Source organism: Hyperolius riggenbachi, chromosome 11 (genome assembly GCF_040937935.1).
Source record: "Hyperolius riggenbachi isolate aHypRig1 chromosome 11, aHypRig1.pri, whole genome shotgun sequence".
NCBI classification, from domain to species: Eukaryota; Metazoa; Chordata; class Amphibia; order Anura; family Hyperoliidae; genus Hyperolius; species Hyperolius riggenbachi.
In genome coordinates, this window is record NC_090656.1 from 157,097,027 (window position 1) to 157,117,353 (window position 20,327).

At 45.4% G+C, this 20,327-nt stretch overlaps 1 protein-coding gene across 13 annotated transcripts in view; it reads left to right on the top strand.

Moving 5' to 3' along the window:
- CCDC88B (coiled-coil domain containing 88B) overlaps positions 1 to 20,327 on the top strand; it is a 948,743-nt gene that overhangs the window by 563,970 nt on the left and 364,446 nt on the right. Inside the window, exon 15 of one of the 13 annotated variants that reach the window (XM_068261748.1) lies at positions 604 to 725. The exons of the other annotated variants lie outside the window; for them this stretch is intronic. Coding sequence (XP_068117849.1) covers positions 604 to 725 — 122 coding nt within the window. The remainder of the gene's footprint in view (positions 1 to 603; positions 726 to 20,327) is intronic. 13 annotated transcript variants of the gene reach the window in all.

Genomic DNA, 20,327 nt, shown 5'->3' on the forward strand with positions numbered 1-20,327 from the left:
TGTAAGGACCGTGCCTTCTTTAGTTACGTGCATTGCTTACATAGCAACGTGCAAAACTTTAAATGTGGGTGGTCCTGTGAAGTATCGCGACCGTGAGAATTCACTAGCGGCCACTACTATGTTAATTAACATAGTGCAGCTTAATAATTCAAGCCAATTGTTTACTGTTGATGAATATGTGTACTTGTAAAAAGGGCGCCTGGAAAAAAGGGTGCCAGATGTAGCCAATAAACCTGATTTTGTTTATAAAAGGATACTGGATGTAGCCGATAAACCTGATTTTGTTTATAAAGGGTGCCAGATGTAGCCAATAAACGTGATTTTGTTTATAAAAGGATGCTGGATGTAGCCGATAAACCTGATTTTGTTTATAAAGTGTGCAGGATGTAGCAAATAAATGTGATTTTATTTATAAAAGGCAAAAGCATGGGATATGGAAAGATCCCCTTTAGAGGTGTGATCAGGCAGCCCCAATATAGTCAGCTCTATATTCCACTATGTAGATAAAAGACAAAAAAGAGAGAGCGTTCTATGAAAGATATGTAAATCTGTATATTGTCCTGTTCAGTACATGTCACTTGATTCAATTGTGACGGTTTGCAGAAACCAGCCAGAGAAGACATGTGTCCCTTTCAGGCCAGCCAGGGACCAAGCTCTCCTGGAGGTGGCCAGATGTAGAGTATCCCAGGGGAGGCAGACTCCTTTGTTGGATGGCGTTGGTCCAGGTATGTATTTAGCATTATAAAAATGGGAGTTTGCCATGTAGTTGCAGTCAAATCGTGCATTTAACATCACCATCTATTTATATATGAATGTAGACCGGTGGGTCGGTGTGACCAGTATACTATAACTAAAAAAAAAAAATCACACAAATTGGCCATATACACCTATACCATCTCAGTCACAATTAACGTCTTTATTACACGATCAAAAAATGCAGGTATACACCTTTGTGGACCAAAACACAGACAATATTAAAAACTATTTCTGCGCAGAAGATAGTACATTAAAACCAAGGAGCCACCCCACATACCCCAAACCTCATAGTTCTAGGCTTGTGTGCATGGAGTCTGTCAAAAGGACTCTTATGCTCCATGCACGCAAGCCCAGTCTGCCCACCTGTCACACAGCACTTCACACAATGCACCCAGCAGCTGCCTCCCCCTAATGGGGATAAGTCCTTAGTGGTAAGAGAACTGCAGTGTTCAAGCATTAGTTGGTTAGAGAGCGTGCATATGCTTATGAGCTGTTTAGTGAAGCAAAGTCAATCAGGCATCATCATACTTTGCATGCATCAGTTCAAGATATACTTGCAGTATTCCAGCAGAGTCCAGCTAGATGTATCTTCTCTCCTCCAAATGTCTGCACTCTATACCACTGTGGCAGCCTGCATCCAGTTCTTATAACCCTTCAGTGGAGTCTGGGCTAGCCTTATGTGTAATGCATTGCGGTGGTATATAAAGATTGGCCAATCAGCATTGGAGGATTGGGGGTGAGGTGTAGCATAAATGGATTACATTGGATAAATGGCCAGGAAGGGTGGGGAAAGAAAGAGAAAGAGGATGAGGAATTGGTTCTAATGAATAAATGCATATTCATACATGGATCACAATTGGACAATTGACAAGGAAGGGTGGGAAAAGGAAGAGGAAGGGGAGGAAGAATTAATTCTAATGAATACATGCATATTCAACCGGGCTACGTCTATCGTTGGCAGCGTAGTGGTACCAATGTGCCTTTTAGACACCATAATCCTAATAGAACTAGATTTACCAGAAATCCGAAACCTCGGGCTCCAGGAATGCCAACTGAACACTCATAAAGTGATTTTTTAGTGACTACGGACGATCAGTCACACAATTCAGACAGCGCAAGCGGAGGGGAGGAAAGAAATATCAGAAACAAAAACAAAGGGAAACAGAAAATAGGCTCTACGATGGAGTTGAGGAATCAAAAATAATACCTGTAGACCTGGTTGTCAACATTTCTGAACATGTTCTAACTGATGTTGAACATAATGTCCTCAATTATGGTTTATCTTTTTGCCCTACTTATTTTCCTGATTTTTTTGAATTGGAGTTGGAGCTTACCAGATTTTACAGGAATGTGAAGTTGAAGAATTTTTTTGCAGGAGGTAAATTTTTCACTAAACCACAAGGAGAAAACATGAGATGCATTCACTTAAAAGAATGGGGTTTACGTAACAAGAGTTCCTTTCAACCGTCTAGTCACCCGATTATCGATAGATTTATTAAAAATGTTAATTCGGACATTCAGAAGTTACAGTGTGATGTTGAAGCTAAGAAGTTAAAACATATTGAGAGTAATGTAACGCCGGAAGAGAGGAGAGCTATTAGCTCCCTGGCCAAGAATAAGGTGGTGACTATAAGGGCAGCGGACAAAGGAGGAGATGTTGTAGTAATGGATACTACCAAATATAAGGATGAGATACAAAGTCAACTGAATGATACGGATGTTTATGAATGACTAACATCAGATCCCATCATCCCACTATGATGATCCAAAGGGAGATTGAAAACTTACTTAATAAAGCAGAAGATGCACAGATCATTGACAAAGAGTTAAAGAACTTCCTGTTGATTGAGAATCCAAGCATTGTTCCAATGAGTCAGCACCGTCTTCAATAAAAGCTCTTTTATTTAAATCTCAATAAAATTCCATAGCATGTAAGCAAGCAATCAGCTTGGAATTTTATTGAGATTTAACACTAGAATTACAGAGTTTTCTATTTTCTGTTGCAAGGCCAGAGGTGTTATTCACCCCTGCTGAGATGTTCACAGGTCTTCAGGGTTGATTATCTTCAATCTATTGTTGTGCAAACCAAACTACCTGTGAGGCCTCCACATTTCCATTTCTTTACACAAAGTAGCTGTGTGAGACTTGGAAACCTTCAGACATGCCTGCCATATCTATACAAAATATCCCCCACCCCACATTCAGTGACCTGCAAATATTACAGACACACATTCACAATATATGGAAACACAAGTCTTTTATAAACAATTGTGTGAAAACAGAATGAAAAGTTGCTGATACAATGACATGAATACAATGAAAACTTGCTAACACTTCAGTCTCCAATGTATGTTTGTACACAAATAGTGTGAAGTGTAGAGGACTCTGAAGTGTAGACAAAGTGTCTGATTTGAAACAGAGGTGGGGGTAGGGTTGCCTGTAGCAGATATGGGGCTTGATTCACAAAAGAGTGCTAACTGTTAGCACGGCCGTTTTCGTGCAAATTTTTACCGCATTGCGCGTGATCGCGAATTTTCGCACAATATCGATATCGCGATCGCGCACAATGCGAAAATTCACGCGAAAACGGCCGTGCTAACAGTTAGCACTCTTTTGTGAATCAAGCCCATTGGGTGTTGCATGAGTGAGAGCAGTATGGGTGAAAAGGCAGGGGCAGATTTTATTTAAGTATTTATATAGCGCCAACATATTACGCAGCACTGTACAGAGTATATTGTCTCATCACTAACTATCCCTCAGAGGGGCTCAAAATCTAGTCCCTGTCATAATCATACAGTATGTCTATGTATGTATTATGTAGTGTATGTATCGTCATATGGGGCCAATTTTATGGGGAAGCCAATTAACTTATCTGTATGTTTTTGGGATGTTGGAGGAAACCGGAGTGCCCGGAGGAAACCCACGCAGACACAGAACTCTGTTGCCGATTCATGCAGCAAAATGCAATCAGAGGGCAATTGGCACTTTTGGCAGTGTTCCATTGACATGACAAATGATGACAGACTGAGGCATTCCATTGCCATGGCATTAATGGCAGTATGGCAGATACTGTAATGCAATTAGGCTGGCTTTTCACAACATATGAATGCTGTAGAGGTGGCCAAAAGGTGTGATGCTGTCCTGTCCATCCATTGTAGCAGTGTATGTAAGGGAGTGGCATGACACAGTGCTGTGCATAAAAGCAGACCGATGCAGGTGGAAGAATCATTTCTTGTTCGCATTTCTAAGAACACACATCAGGATGGCCTGCGCATCACTGCCACGCAGGAAGAACCTCTCCGCGCAACAGGCTTTGGCCTGGCTTCAGGAAATGGACGAAGCAGACTCTGATGGAGGAGAGATTTCATTTGTCCAGCAGGCCACTGATACCTCCTCAGAAGAATCTGAAAAGGAGACAGAAGAAGAAGAACCCAACATGCCTCCACGGAAGATGCACCGTGGTACTGGGAAGCCCTGTCTGAGCCAGACAGCAAAAGACGGCACTGTGTGGGTAGAGAAGGGCTTTGGAGTGCCCAGTGCAGTAGCAAATCACTCGTGCTTCACTGCGCAAGCTGGACCCACAAAGTCTGCTAAGGTTTGTCATAGACATACCGTAGTACATATGATGTTTATATAAACCCACCTACCTATCTAACCTGGGGGGCAGCTACCTAATCTAACCTATACTGGGGGGCACCTACCTATCTAACCTATACTGGGGGCACCTACCTATCTAACTTGTACCGGGGCGCCTGCCTATCTAACCTATACTGGGGGCAACTATACTGGCTACCTATACTGGAGGCACCTACCTGGCTAACCTATACCGGAGGCAACTATACTGGCTCACCTATGCCTGGCTACCTATACTGGGGGGACTTATAGCTGGCTACCTATACTGGGGTACCTATTCTGGGCTACCTATACTGGGGGAATCTATACTGAGTGCAACTAGACCTGGCTAACCTATACTGCGGGCACCAATACCTTGCTTTGGGGGGGGGCCGCAATTTTTACACCCTCGCCCTGGGTGCATTTTAGCCTAGAAACTGCACTGAATTTTACACCAGTGCTCAGTGGCGTCGCTAGCGCTATTTTGGGGGGCCCATGCCCCCAACATTTTCTGGGGTGCCCCAATCTATTTCCAGGGGTGCCCCGACCAGTTAGAGTGGGCGCTAGCACCTAGCGGACACCGCTGATATGCGGAAGTGACATCACTTCTGCATATTTGCGCCCACTCTAACTGGTCAGGTCACTGCTGGCTGCGAGGTGAGGGGGCGCCTGTCACTCACTACCTAACGGGGGTCCCTGTCACTCACTACCTAACGGGGGTCCCTGTCACTCACTATCACTCACTATCCCTCTCACTATCTAACCTGGGGTCCCTGCTGTCACTTACTATCTAACCGGGGTCCCTGATGTCACTCACTACCTAACAGGGGTCCCTGCTGTCCCTCACTACCTAACTGGGGGTCCCTGCTGTCACTCGCCAGCAGCGTCAGACCTCGATCAGCGGGTGACCCGACCAGTTAGAGCGGGTGCCAGGCGCAAATATGCGAAAGTGATGTCACTTCCGCATATCAGCGTTGTCCGCTAGGTAGGTCCTAGCGCCCACTCTAACTGGTCGCCTGCTGATCGAGGTCTGACGCTGCTGCCTGTCTGGCAGCGGGGACAGCTGCGGTGGCCGGGGGGGGGGGGGGGGGGACCGCACAGGTGCCCCTGATCTCCAAGGACCCAAGGAACACCCTGCTAGTGCTACAATGTTTTCTGATGTGTACTATACAGGCCTATAGAAAAAAAGCACATATACTCATGTCTCTCTCTCTCTGCTTTTACAGTGTGGTGTAGACGTGTTGGACCAAATGGCACGGATGTATTCCGTAAGAGCAGCAACACGCAGGTGGCCAGTAGCAGTTTTTTACAATATGCTGGACCTGGCGGCGGTGAATGCCTACATTTTGTACAAGGCATGTACAGGGTGGACAGGCAAAAGAAGATTGTTTCTGAGTCTTCTAGCTAAGGAACTCCGTTGCCGATTCATGCAGCACAAGGAAATATTGGCACAAAGGCGGGCTGCTGAAGCTGTTGCAGCTGCTGTGCCAGGGACTGTACAGACAACACAGTGCCAGGTGCAAGAGAGCTGCAGCAGGAATCGCAGCAGGTTTACCTGTGCAACATGTCAAAAATTCACCTGTGCCAAATGCAGGGACGATGGACACTGGGTCTGCAAACGCTGTAAACTCTGTAAAGTTTGAAACACTGAAAAAGAAAACAGAATTTTTGGTTTTGCGCGATCGTGAATTTTCACGTGAAACAATAACGTTTTCGCGCGCAAACGAGATTTTTTGCGCGAAACCAATATCTATAAACGTTATCGATACACACCAAGCCGCTCACTCCGCTCCTCCAATGAACTTCGCCTGACCGTCCCCCGCATCACCCAGTCCCATGCACGCCTCCAGGACTTCTCAAGAGCCGCTCCAACACTATGGAACTCCCTACCTCCACCCATTAGGGCAGCCCCCTCCTTCAACACCTTCAAGAAGGCCCTCAAAACTCACCTTTTCACTCTGGCCTACCACCCCTCACAATTGTTCTAAACCCACAGCTGAACTCTGGTCCCCTACCTCTCGTGTCCCTACCTCTCCCTCTAGATTGTAAGCCTTTGGGCATGGTCCTCCTCCTTTTGTGTCCTACCTGATCATGCACCTCCATTACTGTGAACCCATGCTATGCATTTGAGTGAACCTAACTTGCCTAATCTCCATGCTCCCATCCAGTGACTGACTAAGCATTACCTTGTACTCATACTGTGCTGTGTGATCTAGTTTTCTTGTATTCCTGTATTGTCATATTGCTGTATGTCACCCCTAAATATTGTCTGTAGCCTAAATTAATATTCAGTGCTGCGTAATATGTTGGCGCTTTATAAATACAATAAATAATAATAATACCTCTCGCTGTGCAGTGTCTTTCGCAAGCTGAGGAAGTTCACACCGGACTTTATTCACCGTGCCCAATAGCGTTGTTTTGCACTGCAGCAGTCTGTGCGACAGTGACAGTGAAGTAAAATAATTGTCCGTTGTGGGTTTATATAAATATCATATGTATTATGGCAATGACAAACCTTAGCAGACTTTGTGGGTCCAGCTTGCGCAGTGAAGCACGAGTGACTTGCTACTGCACTGGGCACCCCAATGACCTCTACCCACACAGTGCACATTGAAACACCAATAAAAGCCCCTTGATTACAGTATCAGTCTGGCACACAAAGAACAGAACTCTCTGGTTGTGGGGGATGTGAGGTAGAGTAAACAAATGCGCAAGGCCTCACAGGTAATGGTTATGTTTTCAGAACAAAAGAAAGAGAACAATGGAGCTGATGGCATGTTAAAAAACTCAGCAGGGGTGCTACTAGGTGTGAGGTCCAGGGAATTTATGCAGATCTGCGCAGAAATGGTAAATCTAGTGTTAAATAAAAGAGCTTTTATTGAAGACGGTGCTGACTCATTAGAACATTGCTTGAGGAGACACCTGAGGTGCACAGGTGACTGGAGTCTATAGCACGTCCTGACGGTTCCCTGGTCCACCATTGGTGCTTGCCATACACTACTTTGATTGAGAATCCAAGGATACCAATTTTATACACGTTACCTAAAATTCACAAGGGGTTGGCTAACCCCCCGGGCCAACCTATTGTGTCCGGGGTGGGATTCATTTTTTCTAACATGGCAATTTTTCTGGACAGGATACTTAAATCCATTGTTTTGACATTGGACTCCTATTTAAGAGAAATTCCGGAATTTTTGAAAGTCATCTCGACCTTTTCAGAATTAAGTGATGTAGCTCTGTTAGTAACTATGGACGTTAATAGTCTCTATACATCAATACCACATATGGGTGGTCTGGAAGTAGTTGAACATTGCCTACAGATCAGCACAGACTTTGATGCAGGACATCGGAATTTACTCATGAAACTTTTGGATCTATTGTTGAGATATAACTATTTTTTGCACATGGACATTTTTTACATATAACGCAGGGGCACGGCGATGGGCTCGAACGTGGCCCCATCCTATGCAAATTTATTTATGGGCCTCTATGAGGACCCATTTGTTTGTTCTAATGCTTTATTTTCTAAACACGTTTTACTTTGGCGTCGATACATCGACAATATATTTTGCATATGGGAGGGGCCACGTTCGAGCCTAGAAGCCTTTGTGGAAGATCTACATAGATCTTGTCCAGAAATTAAACTCACGATTGAGAGTAGAAGTGAAAGTGTCAATTTTTTGGACACATAGGTGATTAAGAACTGTGGAAAATTGGAGACAGATCTTTTTGTCAAGCCCACGGACAGAAATTCTATATTGCATTATTCTAGTTTTCATGTACCACATATCAAAGATAATATACCCAAGGGACAATTCAAGAGAATCACAACGATTGTGAATGATCCAGTCAAAAGATGGACCAGATTAGAAGAAATTAGATATAAATTCCTTGCCCATGGATATCCAATGAGGTGTTTGGTAGTAGATAATAGCAAGAGACAATTAAAGAGAAGGACTAATTTGGGGAGATGTCATAGAGGGAAAAGAGTGGATTTTATAAATAGGATCCCGTGTGTTACAACTTACAACGTGCTGTCTGCAAAAGGTTGACAAAGTGATCCACAAACATTGGCCACTCCTACATGAAGGTTTGCCTTTTGTTAAAGAATTTCACCAACCTCCTTTAATGTCTTACAAGCGAGCACCCTCACTTAGGGACTTACTTGTGAAAAATGATTTAGGTTCCCAAAAAAGAACGGTTAGTGTTAGAAATGGGACATATCCTTGTTTATCTTATCATTTATGTAGTTACATCACAAAAGGTGACACCTTTACCCATCCCCACAGAGGCACGAAATTTAAAATTAAGGGATATTTTTCTTGTGATTCTAGATATGTAGTATATTTATTAAAGTGCCCATGTGGGTTTGGATATGTGGGTGAAACCACTCAGGCCCTTAGGGACAGGATAGCATCCTACAAATCAAATATTAGAAATAACAATTTAGAAATGTCAGTTTCTCAACATTTTTTTAATTGTGGCCACAGATTATCACAACTTAGAGTGCAAGTGCTAGAGGGGATCCCAGCCCCAAGAAGAGGGGGTGACAGGCATAAATTATTATTAAAGAGAGAATATATTGGATTAAAAAATTAGAAACCTTGGAGCCCAAAGGTTTAAATAGGGATTATGAACTGACCAGCATATTTGCATGATTGTTTTTAGTCACTGTCTTATATGTTTAAACTGTTGAGGATATAATACTATAGATAAATAGACAAATGTGTCTCCTATATTTCAGCAAATCAGCGTCTGTGATTGGCCAGTTCTGGAGGGGGCATCTTCTCTTGCCGGTTCTCTGCTGCCTTTTATGCAACGTTATCGACGCACTACTGGCAGTCTTAGAGCGGACGCTGTAACCGCTCATTTGATTGGCCAGCGTCATGCAACGTTTTCGTCGCATGCTTTTGAGCGGACGTTGTAGCTGCCCTTCTGATTGGCTGATTTGCTGAAGTCTTTACACGGACGTATTAGCTTAGTATCCCATTGGCTGTTTTTTGAACACAATGAATGAAGTGCAGCCGCGCTGTTTTGAGTGCAGGCAAACGCCTCTGAGTGTTTATTTATTCATTAATTTGTGTATATTGTGCAGCCTTCTGTTGTGTTGACTTGGCACTACGTTCTATAACAATACATTTGTATTTTATTTAGGAGGCACATACTGGCTATTTGGATATTTTTCTATTGGTGGGATGAGAACCATGGATATGTATATATGCAAATGTTGAAGTTTTCTATCAGGTCCTCCAGTTGAGCATATATACAGGGTGTTTAGTGGAAATAAATGTAGTGTGTTTTGATGCCATCTGATGAAGGAACTATGTTCTGAAACGCTGTGCGTCATGGTGACCCGGCACACTAATTTTTCATGCCTTTTTTATTGAGCTATAAATTAAAGAAGAATTTTAGACGGTGCGGATCCTGACAACTTATTTGGATTTGATTCCCTGTGTACTCCAGGGGAGATCTCAACACGTCATTATCCACTGGTGCTATCACACTCGTGAATCATTAACAGGAAGAAACCTGGCGTTTTTAAAGCATTCTGGGTACTTCCTGGGATTTAACATTTCTCCCAAAGCACTCTGTATATCGATTTCATAGTGATTTGGCAGTGCATATACAGTATTCTTTACATTGGAGCGTAAATGCTGTCAAAATGCTGCATGTCCTGAGATTGCAATTTCCCTAATCGTAATTGCTCCAGTGGAATCAGTCACATCCACTTACATTGGCAAAGCGTTTAAGGCAGGGCCGGGCCGAGGCATAGGCTGGAGAGGCTCCAGCCTCAGAGCGCAGTGTAGGAGGGGGCGCAGAATTCATTCAGCTGTCATTCCTAATTGTGTTTGAAGCAGAAAGAAATAAGAAAAGGGGATACATAGCAGTGACTGCAAGCCAGATAACTAGATATTAAGGTGTTGGGGAGGTTGTGGGCCCTGTGGCCCTCTTAGTCTAATAGCAATCAGTGTGTGACGGCTGAGGAGACAGGGATGGAGGGGCGCATTTTGCTGTCTCAGCCTTGGGTGCTAGAGGACCTTGTCCCGGCTCTGGTTTAAGGACATTTCTAGCGATTTAAAGCGATCCCTTAATGCACAAAAACTCTGGTGAGTTCCACCCCTTGGTGATATATATTTTATGTTTTTTTCCAGTGCAATTTAGGCTTTCTTTGGGTAATTTTTTTTTTCACAAAACTATTTTTTTTGCCTAACTTTATTGATTGATTGTTGCTAATTGCTAGCATCAATTATTTCATTTTGTGGGCACATGCGCACACGTGTATGTGTGGTGGGTGGCAGTTTTTAATAGGGGACGTAGATTCTAGGTCCTAAAACCCACAGCAGCACTATTAAGGATGTAGAATCTAAATGAACAATAAGCAGTTTAGCAAGGTTATGGCCTTACTTCTAATGCAATTGCATTTTTTGTTGTTGCCATCATACTGTTGTGGAATTTTTTTAATGCAAATTTTCTACAGAAACAAATCATCTGGCATGTATGATTTTTTGCTTTTTTTTTTAAGGTGTTAAGCGATTTTAAGGTGTTTTTTTTTTAAATCGCCAGAGCTAAAAAAAAAAAAAAAAAGCAAAACGCCCTAGGTGTGAACGAGCCCTCAAGGTGCGTACACACATGCGACTATAGTCGTTTGTAACGATCGTTCCCCGATCTTTACCAACGACGATCGTTACAAAAAACGAACCACCGACTATTAAGGCAAACGACGAACGAGGCAAATCGCTACAAAACAAAGTTCTGTCTTGGCGGATTTTTACCACCGACGATCGTTAGCAAAAGTGGTACATCGTTGGAAACGATCGTTCGTACCAGGCTGGACATGCGCATTTCACTTTTTCTCCAAGGAACTTTACAATTTTATGCGCAGGCGCATTAAGTGCTTTTACGTGGTGTAACGTTCGTTCTAACGATGTGATCGTTACACACTTTTTACAACTAACTTTACTTCGGTCGTTCTTTCGTTAATTAAAAGAACGTTCGTCGTTGACAACGAACGATCGTTGTCGCATGTGTGTACGTAGCATCAGTAAGTGTTTATTTTCTTTATTTTTTTTTTAATGGAACCCACTTGCAAGAGCTGTTGTTTCATCTGTTCCTATACCTGACTTCTATTTCTTACTTAGCTATACTATTTGATCTTTTGATCTCCTGTTACTGACTTACCTTGATACTGCTACTCCCATTAGCTTTAAAAAAAAGGTACCGTTTTCACATTCAATGATATTAACCAATTGAGGACCGTGGCCAGACCTTTTTTTTCCATTCAGACCACTGCAGCTTTCACGGTTTATTGATCGCTCATACAACCTACCACCTAAATGAATTTTGGCTCCTTTTCTTGTCACTAGTAAAGCTTTCTTTTGGTGCTATTTGATTGCTGCTGCGAGTTTTACTTTTTATTATATTCATCAAAAAAGACATGAATTTTGTCAAAAAAATGATTTTTTTTAAATTTCTGTGCTGACATTTTTCAAATAAAGTAAAATTTCTGTATACATGCAGCACGAAAAATGTGGACAAACATGTTTTTGATAAAAAAAAACCCCATTCAGCCTATATTTATTGGTTTGGGTAAAAGTTATAGCGTTTACAAACTATGGTGCAAAAAGTGAATTTTCCCATTTTCCAGCATCTCTGACTTTTCTGACCACCTGACATGTTTCATGAGGGGCTAGAATTCCAGGATAGTATAAATACCCCCCAAATGACCCCATTTTGGAAAGAAAACATCCCAAAGTATTCACTGAGAGGCATAGTGAGTTCATAGAAGATATTATTTTTTGTCACAAGTTAGCGGAAAATGACACTTTGTGACAAAAAAAAAAAAAAAGTTTCAATTTCTTCTACCTTGCGACAAAAAAAAAATGAAATCTGCCATGGACTCACCATGCCCCTCTCTGAATACCTTGAAGTGTCTACTTTCCAAAATGGGGTCATTTGTGGGGTGTGTTTAATGTCCTGGCATTTTGGGAGGTGCTAAATTGTAAGCACCCCTGTAAAGTCTAAAGGTGCTCATTGGACTTTGGACCCCTTAGCGCAGTTAGGCTGCAAAAAAGTGCCACACATGTGGTATCGCCGTACTCGGGAGAAGTAGTATAATGTGTTTTGGGGTGTATTTTTACACATACCCATGCTGGGTAGGAGAAATATCTCTGTAAATGACAATTTTTTGATTTTTTTTTACACACAATTGTCCATTTACAGAGATCTTTCTCCCACTCAGCATGGGTATGTGTAAAAATACACCCCAAAACACATTATACTACTTCTCCTGAGTACGGCGATACCACATGTGTGGCACTTTTTTGCACCCTAACTGCGCTTAGGGGCCCAAAGTCCAATGAGTACCTTTAGGATTTCACAGGTCATTTTGCGACATTTGGTTTCAAGACTACTCCTCACGGTTTAGGCCCGGTTCACATTAGCGGCTGCTATCCGGAATCGCCGTGCCGGAGCCGTGCCGGAGCCGGACCGCATGCGGACCGGACGAAACGGACGCACGGCATAGCAATGAAAGTCTATGCGACCGTTCACATGCGTCCGTTTCGTCCGGACCTGAGCCGGACCGGATCCGGACTCCGGCGTCCGTTCCAACATGCGCTATTTTTTGGTCCGGCTGGTCCGGCTGACGTATCCGGACCGGAGCCGGAATGTTGCATCCGGCCAATGGAAACCAATGAGAACCGGAGAGCGCACAACACACTGGCTATAAAAACCGGATGTTGTACCACACTTCCTATGCTGACTCTATGGTATGGTGGCCATTTTGGATGGGGACCACATGGCACCAGCGTTCACAGAGTGGAGCAGCAGTGACTTCATGCTGGAGCTCTTTGGCAGCAATATGGAGCAGGATCTGTCTGATAGCGAGGGGGTGAGGCCCTACACATCAGAAGACCTCATCCTACAGGTGCAGCAGGTACCAGCCCTGTGGGACAAGGGGGATGCGGACCACAGCAACATCAAAAAATGCAGAGGCCTGTGGAAAAAAATTGCCAAGCTGTATGTGGAGGACTTTGAGAACTTGAGCAAGAGACAGCAAGGCACAGAGGGTATGTTGACTAGAAGTTTTTTTGGGGGGGCTTGTGGTTTAAGCTTGTGATGTATTCAACTTTTGCTATGGATTTGTGTCACCCACGTGTTGCCCACCCACCCGTGGCCCACCCACCTGTTCCCCACCCACCTGTACCCCACCTGTGATGTATCCCACCCACCTGTGATGTATCACACCCACCTGTACCCCACCTGTGATGTATCCCACCCACCTGTACCCCACCTGTGATGTATCCCACCCACCTGTACCCCACCTGTGATGTATCCCACCCACCTCTACCCCACCTGTGATGTATCCCACCCACCTCTACCCCACCTGTGATGTATCCCACCCACCTCTACCCCACCTGTGATGTATCCCACCCACCTGTACCCCACCTGTGATGTATCCCACCTGTGATGTATCCCACCTGTGATGTATCCCACCTGTGATGTATCCCACCTGTGATGTATCCCACCCACCTGTGATGTATCCCACCCACCTGTACCCCACCTGTGATGTATCCCACCCACCTGTACCCCACCTGTGATGTATCCCACCCACCTGTACCCCACCTGTGATGTATCCCACCCACCTCTACCCCACCTGTGATGTATCCCACCCACCTCTACCCCACCTGTGATGTATCCCACCCACCTCTACCCCACCTGTGATGTATCCCACCTATGATGTATCCCACCTGTGATGTATCCCACCTGTGATGTATCCCACCCACCTGTGATGTATCCCACCCACCTGTACCCCACCTGTGATGTATCCCACCCACCTGTACCCCACCTGTGATGTATCCCACCCACCTGTACCCCACCTGTGATGTATCCCACCCACCTCTACCCCACCTGTGATGTATCCCACCCACCTCTACCCCACCTGTGATGTATCCCACCCACCTCTACCCCACCTGTGATGTATCCCACCTGTGATTGTCCCACCCACCTGTACCCCACCTGTGCTGTATCCCACCCACCTGTGAGGTATCCTACCCACCTGTGATGTATCCCACCCACCTGCGATGTACCCCACCTGTGCACATAAAACATACACAATGACCAATTATTATACATCAATTTATTGTAAAAAATTAATACATTTAAAATCACTCAAACTTGAAACTCCAAAATAAACACATTTCAACAAAACATATTAAAAACCAAACATTCACCCTCGTCCAGGTGGTGTGGTAAAATAAAGTCTCAGTTGGTCCCTGTTCCGCAGTGACACTACCCTTGGCCTGGTTGCATACCTCCGCAGGGGCATTAGTGGAAGCACATTCGGGGGTTCCGGAGTCTCTCTTTCCTCCTGCCGCACAAAGTTGTGGAGGATGCATGCTGCCTTCACCACGACAACTGCGTTGCCCGGTTTCAGCAGCATGGGCGTGTGGAACACCCTCCACTTTGACACCAGGATCCCAAATGTGCACTCCACCATTCTCCTTGCACGGCTCAACCGAGCATTGAAGTGTAGCTGGCTGGCATCAAGTCCCCTGTCTGGGTACGGACGCATTACATGGTCGGACAGGGCGAAGGCCTCGTCCCCCACAAACACATAGGGGTAGGCCGGTGCCCTTGTCCCAGGCCAGGGTCTGTCACGGGGGAGACGCAGTCTGCCTTCCTCCATCAGCCGGCAAAGGGTCGTACGCTGGAAAATTCCAGAGTCATTGGAACTACCGTACGACCCCACATCCACGTACACAAACTTGTAGTCCGCATCTGCCACTGCCATTAGAACAATGCTGAAGTATTTTTTATAGTTGAAATAATGGCTGCCACTCCCCACGGGTTTCTGAATCCGGATGTGTTTCCCATCCAGTGCGCCAACACAATTAGGAAACTTGCACTCGGTCCAGAAGCCCTGGGCGATCTCCTCCCATTTCGTGGTGTCCGGCACAGGCATGTATCTGGCCCTCAGTCGCGTCCAAAGGATCCTCGAAGTCCTCACGACGATGCCTGCCACCGTGCTCTTCCCAATACGAAATGTGACATGTAGCGATGTATATGTTTGTCCAGTTGCGATGTACCTACAAGAGAAATAATCGAAATCAATTTTTCATGTCGTTACAGGAGAAAGGTACAAGACAAGGTGGCGCAATATACGGGATGCATATGTGAAATGGCTACGGAAGAAAAAACTTGCCGAACGAAGTGGCAAGCAATTGTCTTTCATCAATGCAAGCCTGGAACCTAGACTGTAAGTACCACTACTGTGGGCAGGAACTGAGAGCTCATTTACAATGACTTCGGCCATGTATTGCTATGGCCTCAATTCCCATGGCTAGCGAACTTTTCTCACAAGCTTTATCAAATGTTGGGTAGAAACGGGTGATAAAGTGATTGCTAGTGTTTGCTAGCTCTGTGAATTGACGCCACATGCTGTTTGGCACACCAATAAATATTTTTTTTATCTACAGGACTGAAGACAATTTGGAGCAAGAGGAACCGACCCAGGAGGCACGGTTCAGCAGTGAGGAGAGCTTGGTCGATGATGACGTCGCCGATGTAACCTATTGCCCCGAGGCGAGGAGTAGGAGGAGGGAGTCCTTAATCACAACTCCGTCCTTTGATGATGACTTGGCAGAAGAGAGCTTGGATGTTGAGGTTGCAGGACCGAGTGTGGAAGAAGCTGAACCTCCACAATCGACCGCTATGGAAGCTCCAGGGGAACAAGAACAAAGTGAGGAGCACCGAGAGACTGCAGCACAACCAGCGCGCAGGGCAACCCCGACACAGGCCAGAGGACGGGAAGATGCTGCCACACCACCAGTGAGGACCACCACACCAGTGAGGCGTCGAGGTACCCTCCCCCCAACAAGGAGAGAGACAGAGTCCGAGATGTCCGGGGCTGTCTCCGGACTTCTCGGGATTCTTCAGAGCCACCAAACTCTCATAACCCGGCAGTTGCAAGATGAGGACAGGGGCCATATCATGGAGCAGTACAAGTCCCACATCACTACACTGCAATGTGAGCTCGACGCTGTACATGGGCACTACAGGGACGAGCTTAAAATGATGCATGAGATGCACAGAGGAGAAATCGACCAACTGCGTGCGCAGCATCATCAGTCGGTGGGCCAGCTGCAGAACATGATGCAGCAAATGCATCAACAAAGCAAGGAACTACTGAAATTGCAGGCACACCCGTGTTTTCACACTGTGATGTCCCTAATACCATATCTTGAAAAGGTGCCTTCACAAAACCTGATGGCGTGCCATTCCAATTTGCTGGAGGTGATTAAACAGCACATGGACACGCCATTATTGCAACCACCAATTTTTAGACCCCCACAACCAACAGCGGTGCCCACCTGGCAATCATCACAGATGTACACCGGCTACAGAGGCAGTCAATATGGGCCACCGCTGTCAGGGTCCAGCTCATCCACGACCAGCACCCAAGAGAGTCCAGATTTCCAGGCAGCAACTCCCACCTTTTCTAGTAGTGGTGCCGATACAATTTGAAAAAAAAAGTCAAATTGTTCCTGGACATGCTCCTCTGAATACCTCCGATCCTCGGAGGAAGGATACCATCACAGGGCTTTTTAACTTTTGGTTTTGCTGGACTTGAACTTTAGGGCCTGGTGTCCCCGAAAGACACTACCTGGGTCACAACCTTGTGCCTGTTGCACTGCACCTGTAGTCCTGCACCTGTGCCTTTGATTCCTCTTGTTCCTTACTTTGTTGATCCTAATCACTTGCACAAGACCCTTGGAGCCATGGGTGAAGGACACCTTCACTGGTCGGTGAGAGGCCTAGCCTTTTCACTGACCTGTGTCCTTCATCCATGGCTCAGAGGGTCCTGTGCCAGTCGTTAGGTTTTAGAAGCACTAATAATTTAGGGCCTGGTGTCCCCGAAAGACACTACCTGGGTCACAACCTTGTGCCTGTTGCACTGCACCTGTAGTCCTGCACCTGTGCCTTTGATTCCTCTTGTTCCTTACTTTGTTGATCCTAATCACTTGCACAAGACCCTTGGAGCCATGGGTGAAGGACACCTTCACTGGTCGGTGAGAGGCCTAGCCTTTTCACTGACCTGTGTCCTTCATCCATGGCTCAGAGGGTCATGTGCCAGTGGTTAGGTTTTTGAAGCACTTCAATTTTAGGGCCTGGTGTCCCCGAAAGACACTACCTGGGTCACAACCTTGTGCCTGTTGCACTGCACCTGTAGTCATGCACCTCTGCCATCGGTTCCTCTTGCTCCTCACTTTGTTCTTGTTCCTAACCACTTGCACAAGACCCTTGGAGCCATGGATGAAGGACACCTTGACTGGTCGGTGAGAAGCCTAGCCTTTTCACTGACCTGTGTCCTTCATCCATGGCTCAGAGGGTCATGTGCCAGTGGTTAGGTTTTTGAAGCACTTCAATTTTAGGGCCTGGTGTCCCCGAAAGACACTTGGGCAGCTATGCCCTACAACTCTTCCAGCACAAAGTTGGTGGTTGGTGTTCCTTAAAACTGACCGGGCTATACCATAGATATGTTATTTTTTTGTCTTCCATGTTGGAAGAATGTTTCCATGTTGGAAAGTGGTTGTTTTTGCAATAAAAAAATTTGTTTTTACATACCTCAGTGTGATGAGTAGTTGTTCTTGTGGTGTGACTGCTCTCCTGAACGTGGTATCCTTCTTCCTAAGGTCATCCTTCACCATCTCCAAAAGGGTATCAAACCTGTCAGGAGATGTAAAGGAAGAAGCTGTAAAGTATGTTGTGGGACAAGGTGTTGGGTGGAGGATGGGGGAGGTGTGTTTACAGAGGTTTGTGAGTGTTGTGGAGGGTGGGGGTGTAGTGTATAGCTAGGTATACAGGGGTGTGGGGGTCAGGGTGGTGTGTTTAGCTAGGTATACAGGGATGAGGTGTTGTGGGGGTGAGGGTGGGGTGTTTAGGAATGGTGGGGGTTGGTGTATTTAGGCCTATATACTTACAGGGGAATAGACATCCGAGTGTAGCTGTAGAACTTCTGTGGGTGTCGTCTGAGGTCCGGGTAGAGGGCCTGGAACTCTCCCTTCCTCTGCCTCCTGGCTAGTAGAGGGTGCACCCACCATCTCCTGCGAGGAGCACGCCTTCTCCCCACATAGTAGTAGGTAAACAACAGGAAGGAGAGAATTCCCAGGTAATAAGCGTAAAAAATGACTGGATCCATGGTCCCAACTGCTGTCTCTGTATCCAAGGATGGTCTCCACACGTCCAGCTGTCTCCAACAATGACCCCAGAGCTTCTGCTGACCTCCCAGAACCCCAGGTATTTATACAGGTTGTTATCTCTTTAAGAATCCGGATCCGGACCGCAACCGTGTTCATACCGCACGGAAACCGTATGCAACCGGACCGGATCCGGACCGGATCCGGACAGGAACCGTACGGTTCAGGTCCGATCCGGCTCCGGTGCGGTCCGGACATCCGGTGCGGTTTTTGCAAAACCGCAAGTGTGAACGGGGCCTTAGGGCCCCTAAAATGCCAGGGCAGTATAGGAACCCCGCAAGTGACCCCATTTTAGAAAGAAGAAACCCCAAGGTATTCCGTTAGGAGTATGGTGAGTTCATAGAAGATTTTATTTTTTGTCACAAGTTAGCGGAAATTGATTTGTATTGTTTTTTTTGCACAAAGTGTCACTTTCCGCTAACTTGTGACAAAAAATAAAATCTTCTATGAACCCACCATAGTCCTAACAGAATACCTTGGGGTGTCTTCTTTCTGAAATGGGGTCATTTGTGGGGTTCCTATACTGCCCTGGCATTTCAGGGGCCCTAAACCGTGAGGAGTAGTCTGGAAATCAAATGCCGCAAAATGACCTGTGAAATCCTAAAGGTACTCATTGGACTTTGGGCCCCTTAGCACAGTTAGGGTGCAAAAAAGTGCCACACATGTAGTATCGCCGTACTCGGGAGAAGTAGTATAATGTGCTTTGGGGTGTATTTTTACACATACCCATGCTGGGTGGGAGAAATACCTCTGTAAATGACAATCTTTTGATTTTTTTACACACAATTGTCCATTTACAGAGGTATTTCTCCCACCCAGCATGGGTATGTGTAAAAATACACCCCAAAACACATTGTACTACTTCTCCCGAGTACGGCAATACCACATGTGTGGCACTTTTTTGCACCCTAACTGCGCTAAGGGGCCCAAAGTCCAATGAGTACCTTTAGGATTTCAAGGGTCATTTTGCGGCATTTGGTTTCCAGACTACTCCTCACGGTTTAGGGCCCCTAAAATGCCAGGGCAGTATAGGAACCCCACAAATGACCCCATTTTAAAAAGAAGACACCCCAAGGTATTCTGTTAGGAGTACGGTGAGTTCAAAGAAGTTTTTATTTTTTGTCACAAGTTAGTGGAAATTGATTTGTATTGTGTGGACAATTGTGTGTAAAAAAATCAAAAGATTGTCATTTACAGAGGTATTTCTCCCACCCAGCATGGGTATGTGTAAAAATACACCCCAAAACACATTATACTACTTCTCCCGAGTACGGCGATACCACATATGTGGCACTTTTTTGTAACCTAGGTGCGCTAAGGGGCCCAAAGTCCAATGAGTACCTTTAGGATTTCACAGGTCATTTTGCGGCATTTGATTTCCAGACTACTCCTCACGGTTTAGGGCCCCTAAAATGCCAGGGCAGTATAGGAACCCCACAAATGACCCCATTTTAGAAAGAAGACACCCCAAGGTATTCTGTTAGGACTATGGTGAGTTCATAGAAGATTTTATTTTTTGTCACAAGTTAGCGGAAAGTGACACTTTGTGAAAAAAAAACAATACAAATCAATTTCCGCTAACTTGTGACAAAAAATAAAATCTTCTATGAACTCACCATACTCCTAACAGAGTACCTTGGTATGTCTTCTTTCTAAAATGGGGTCATTTGTGGGGTTCCTATACTGCCCTGGCATTTTAGG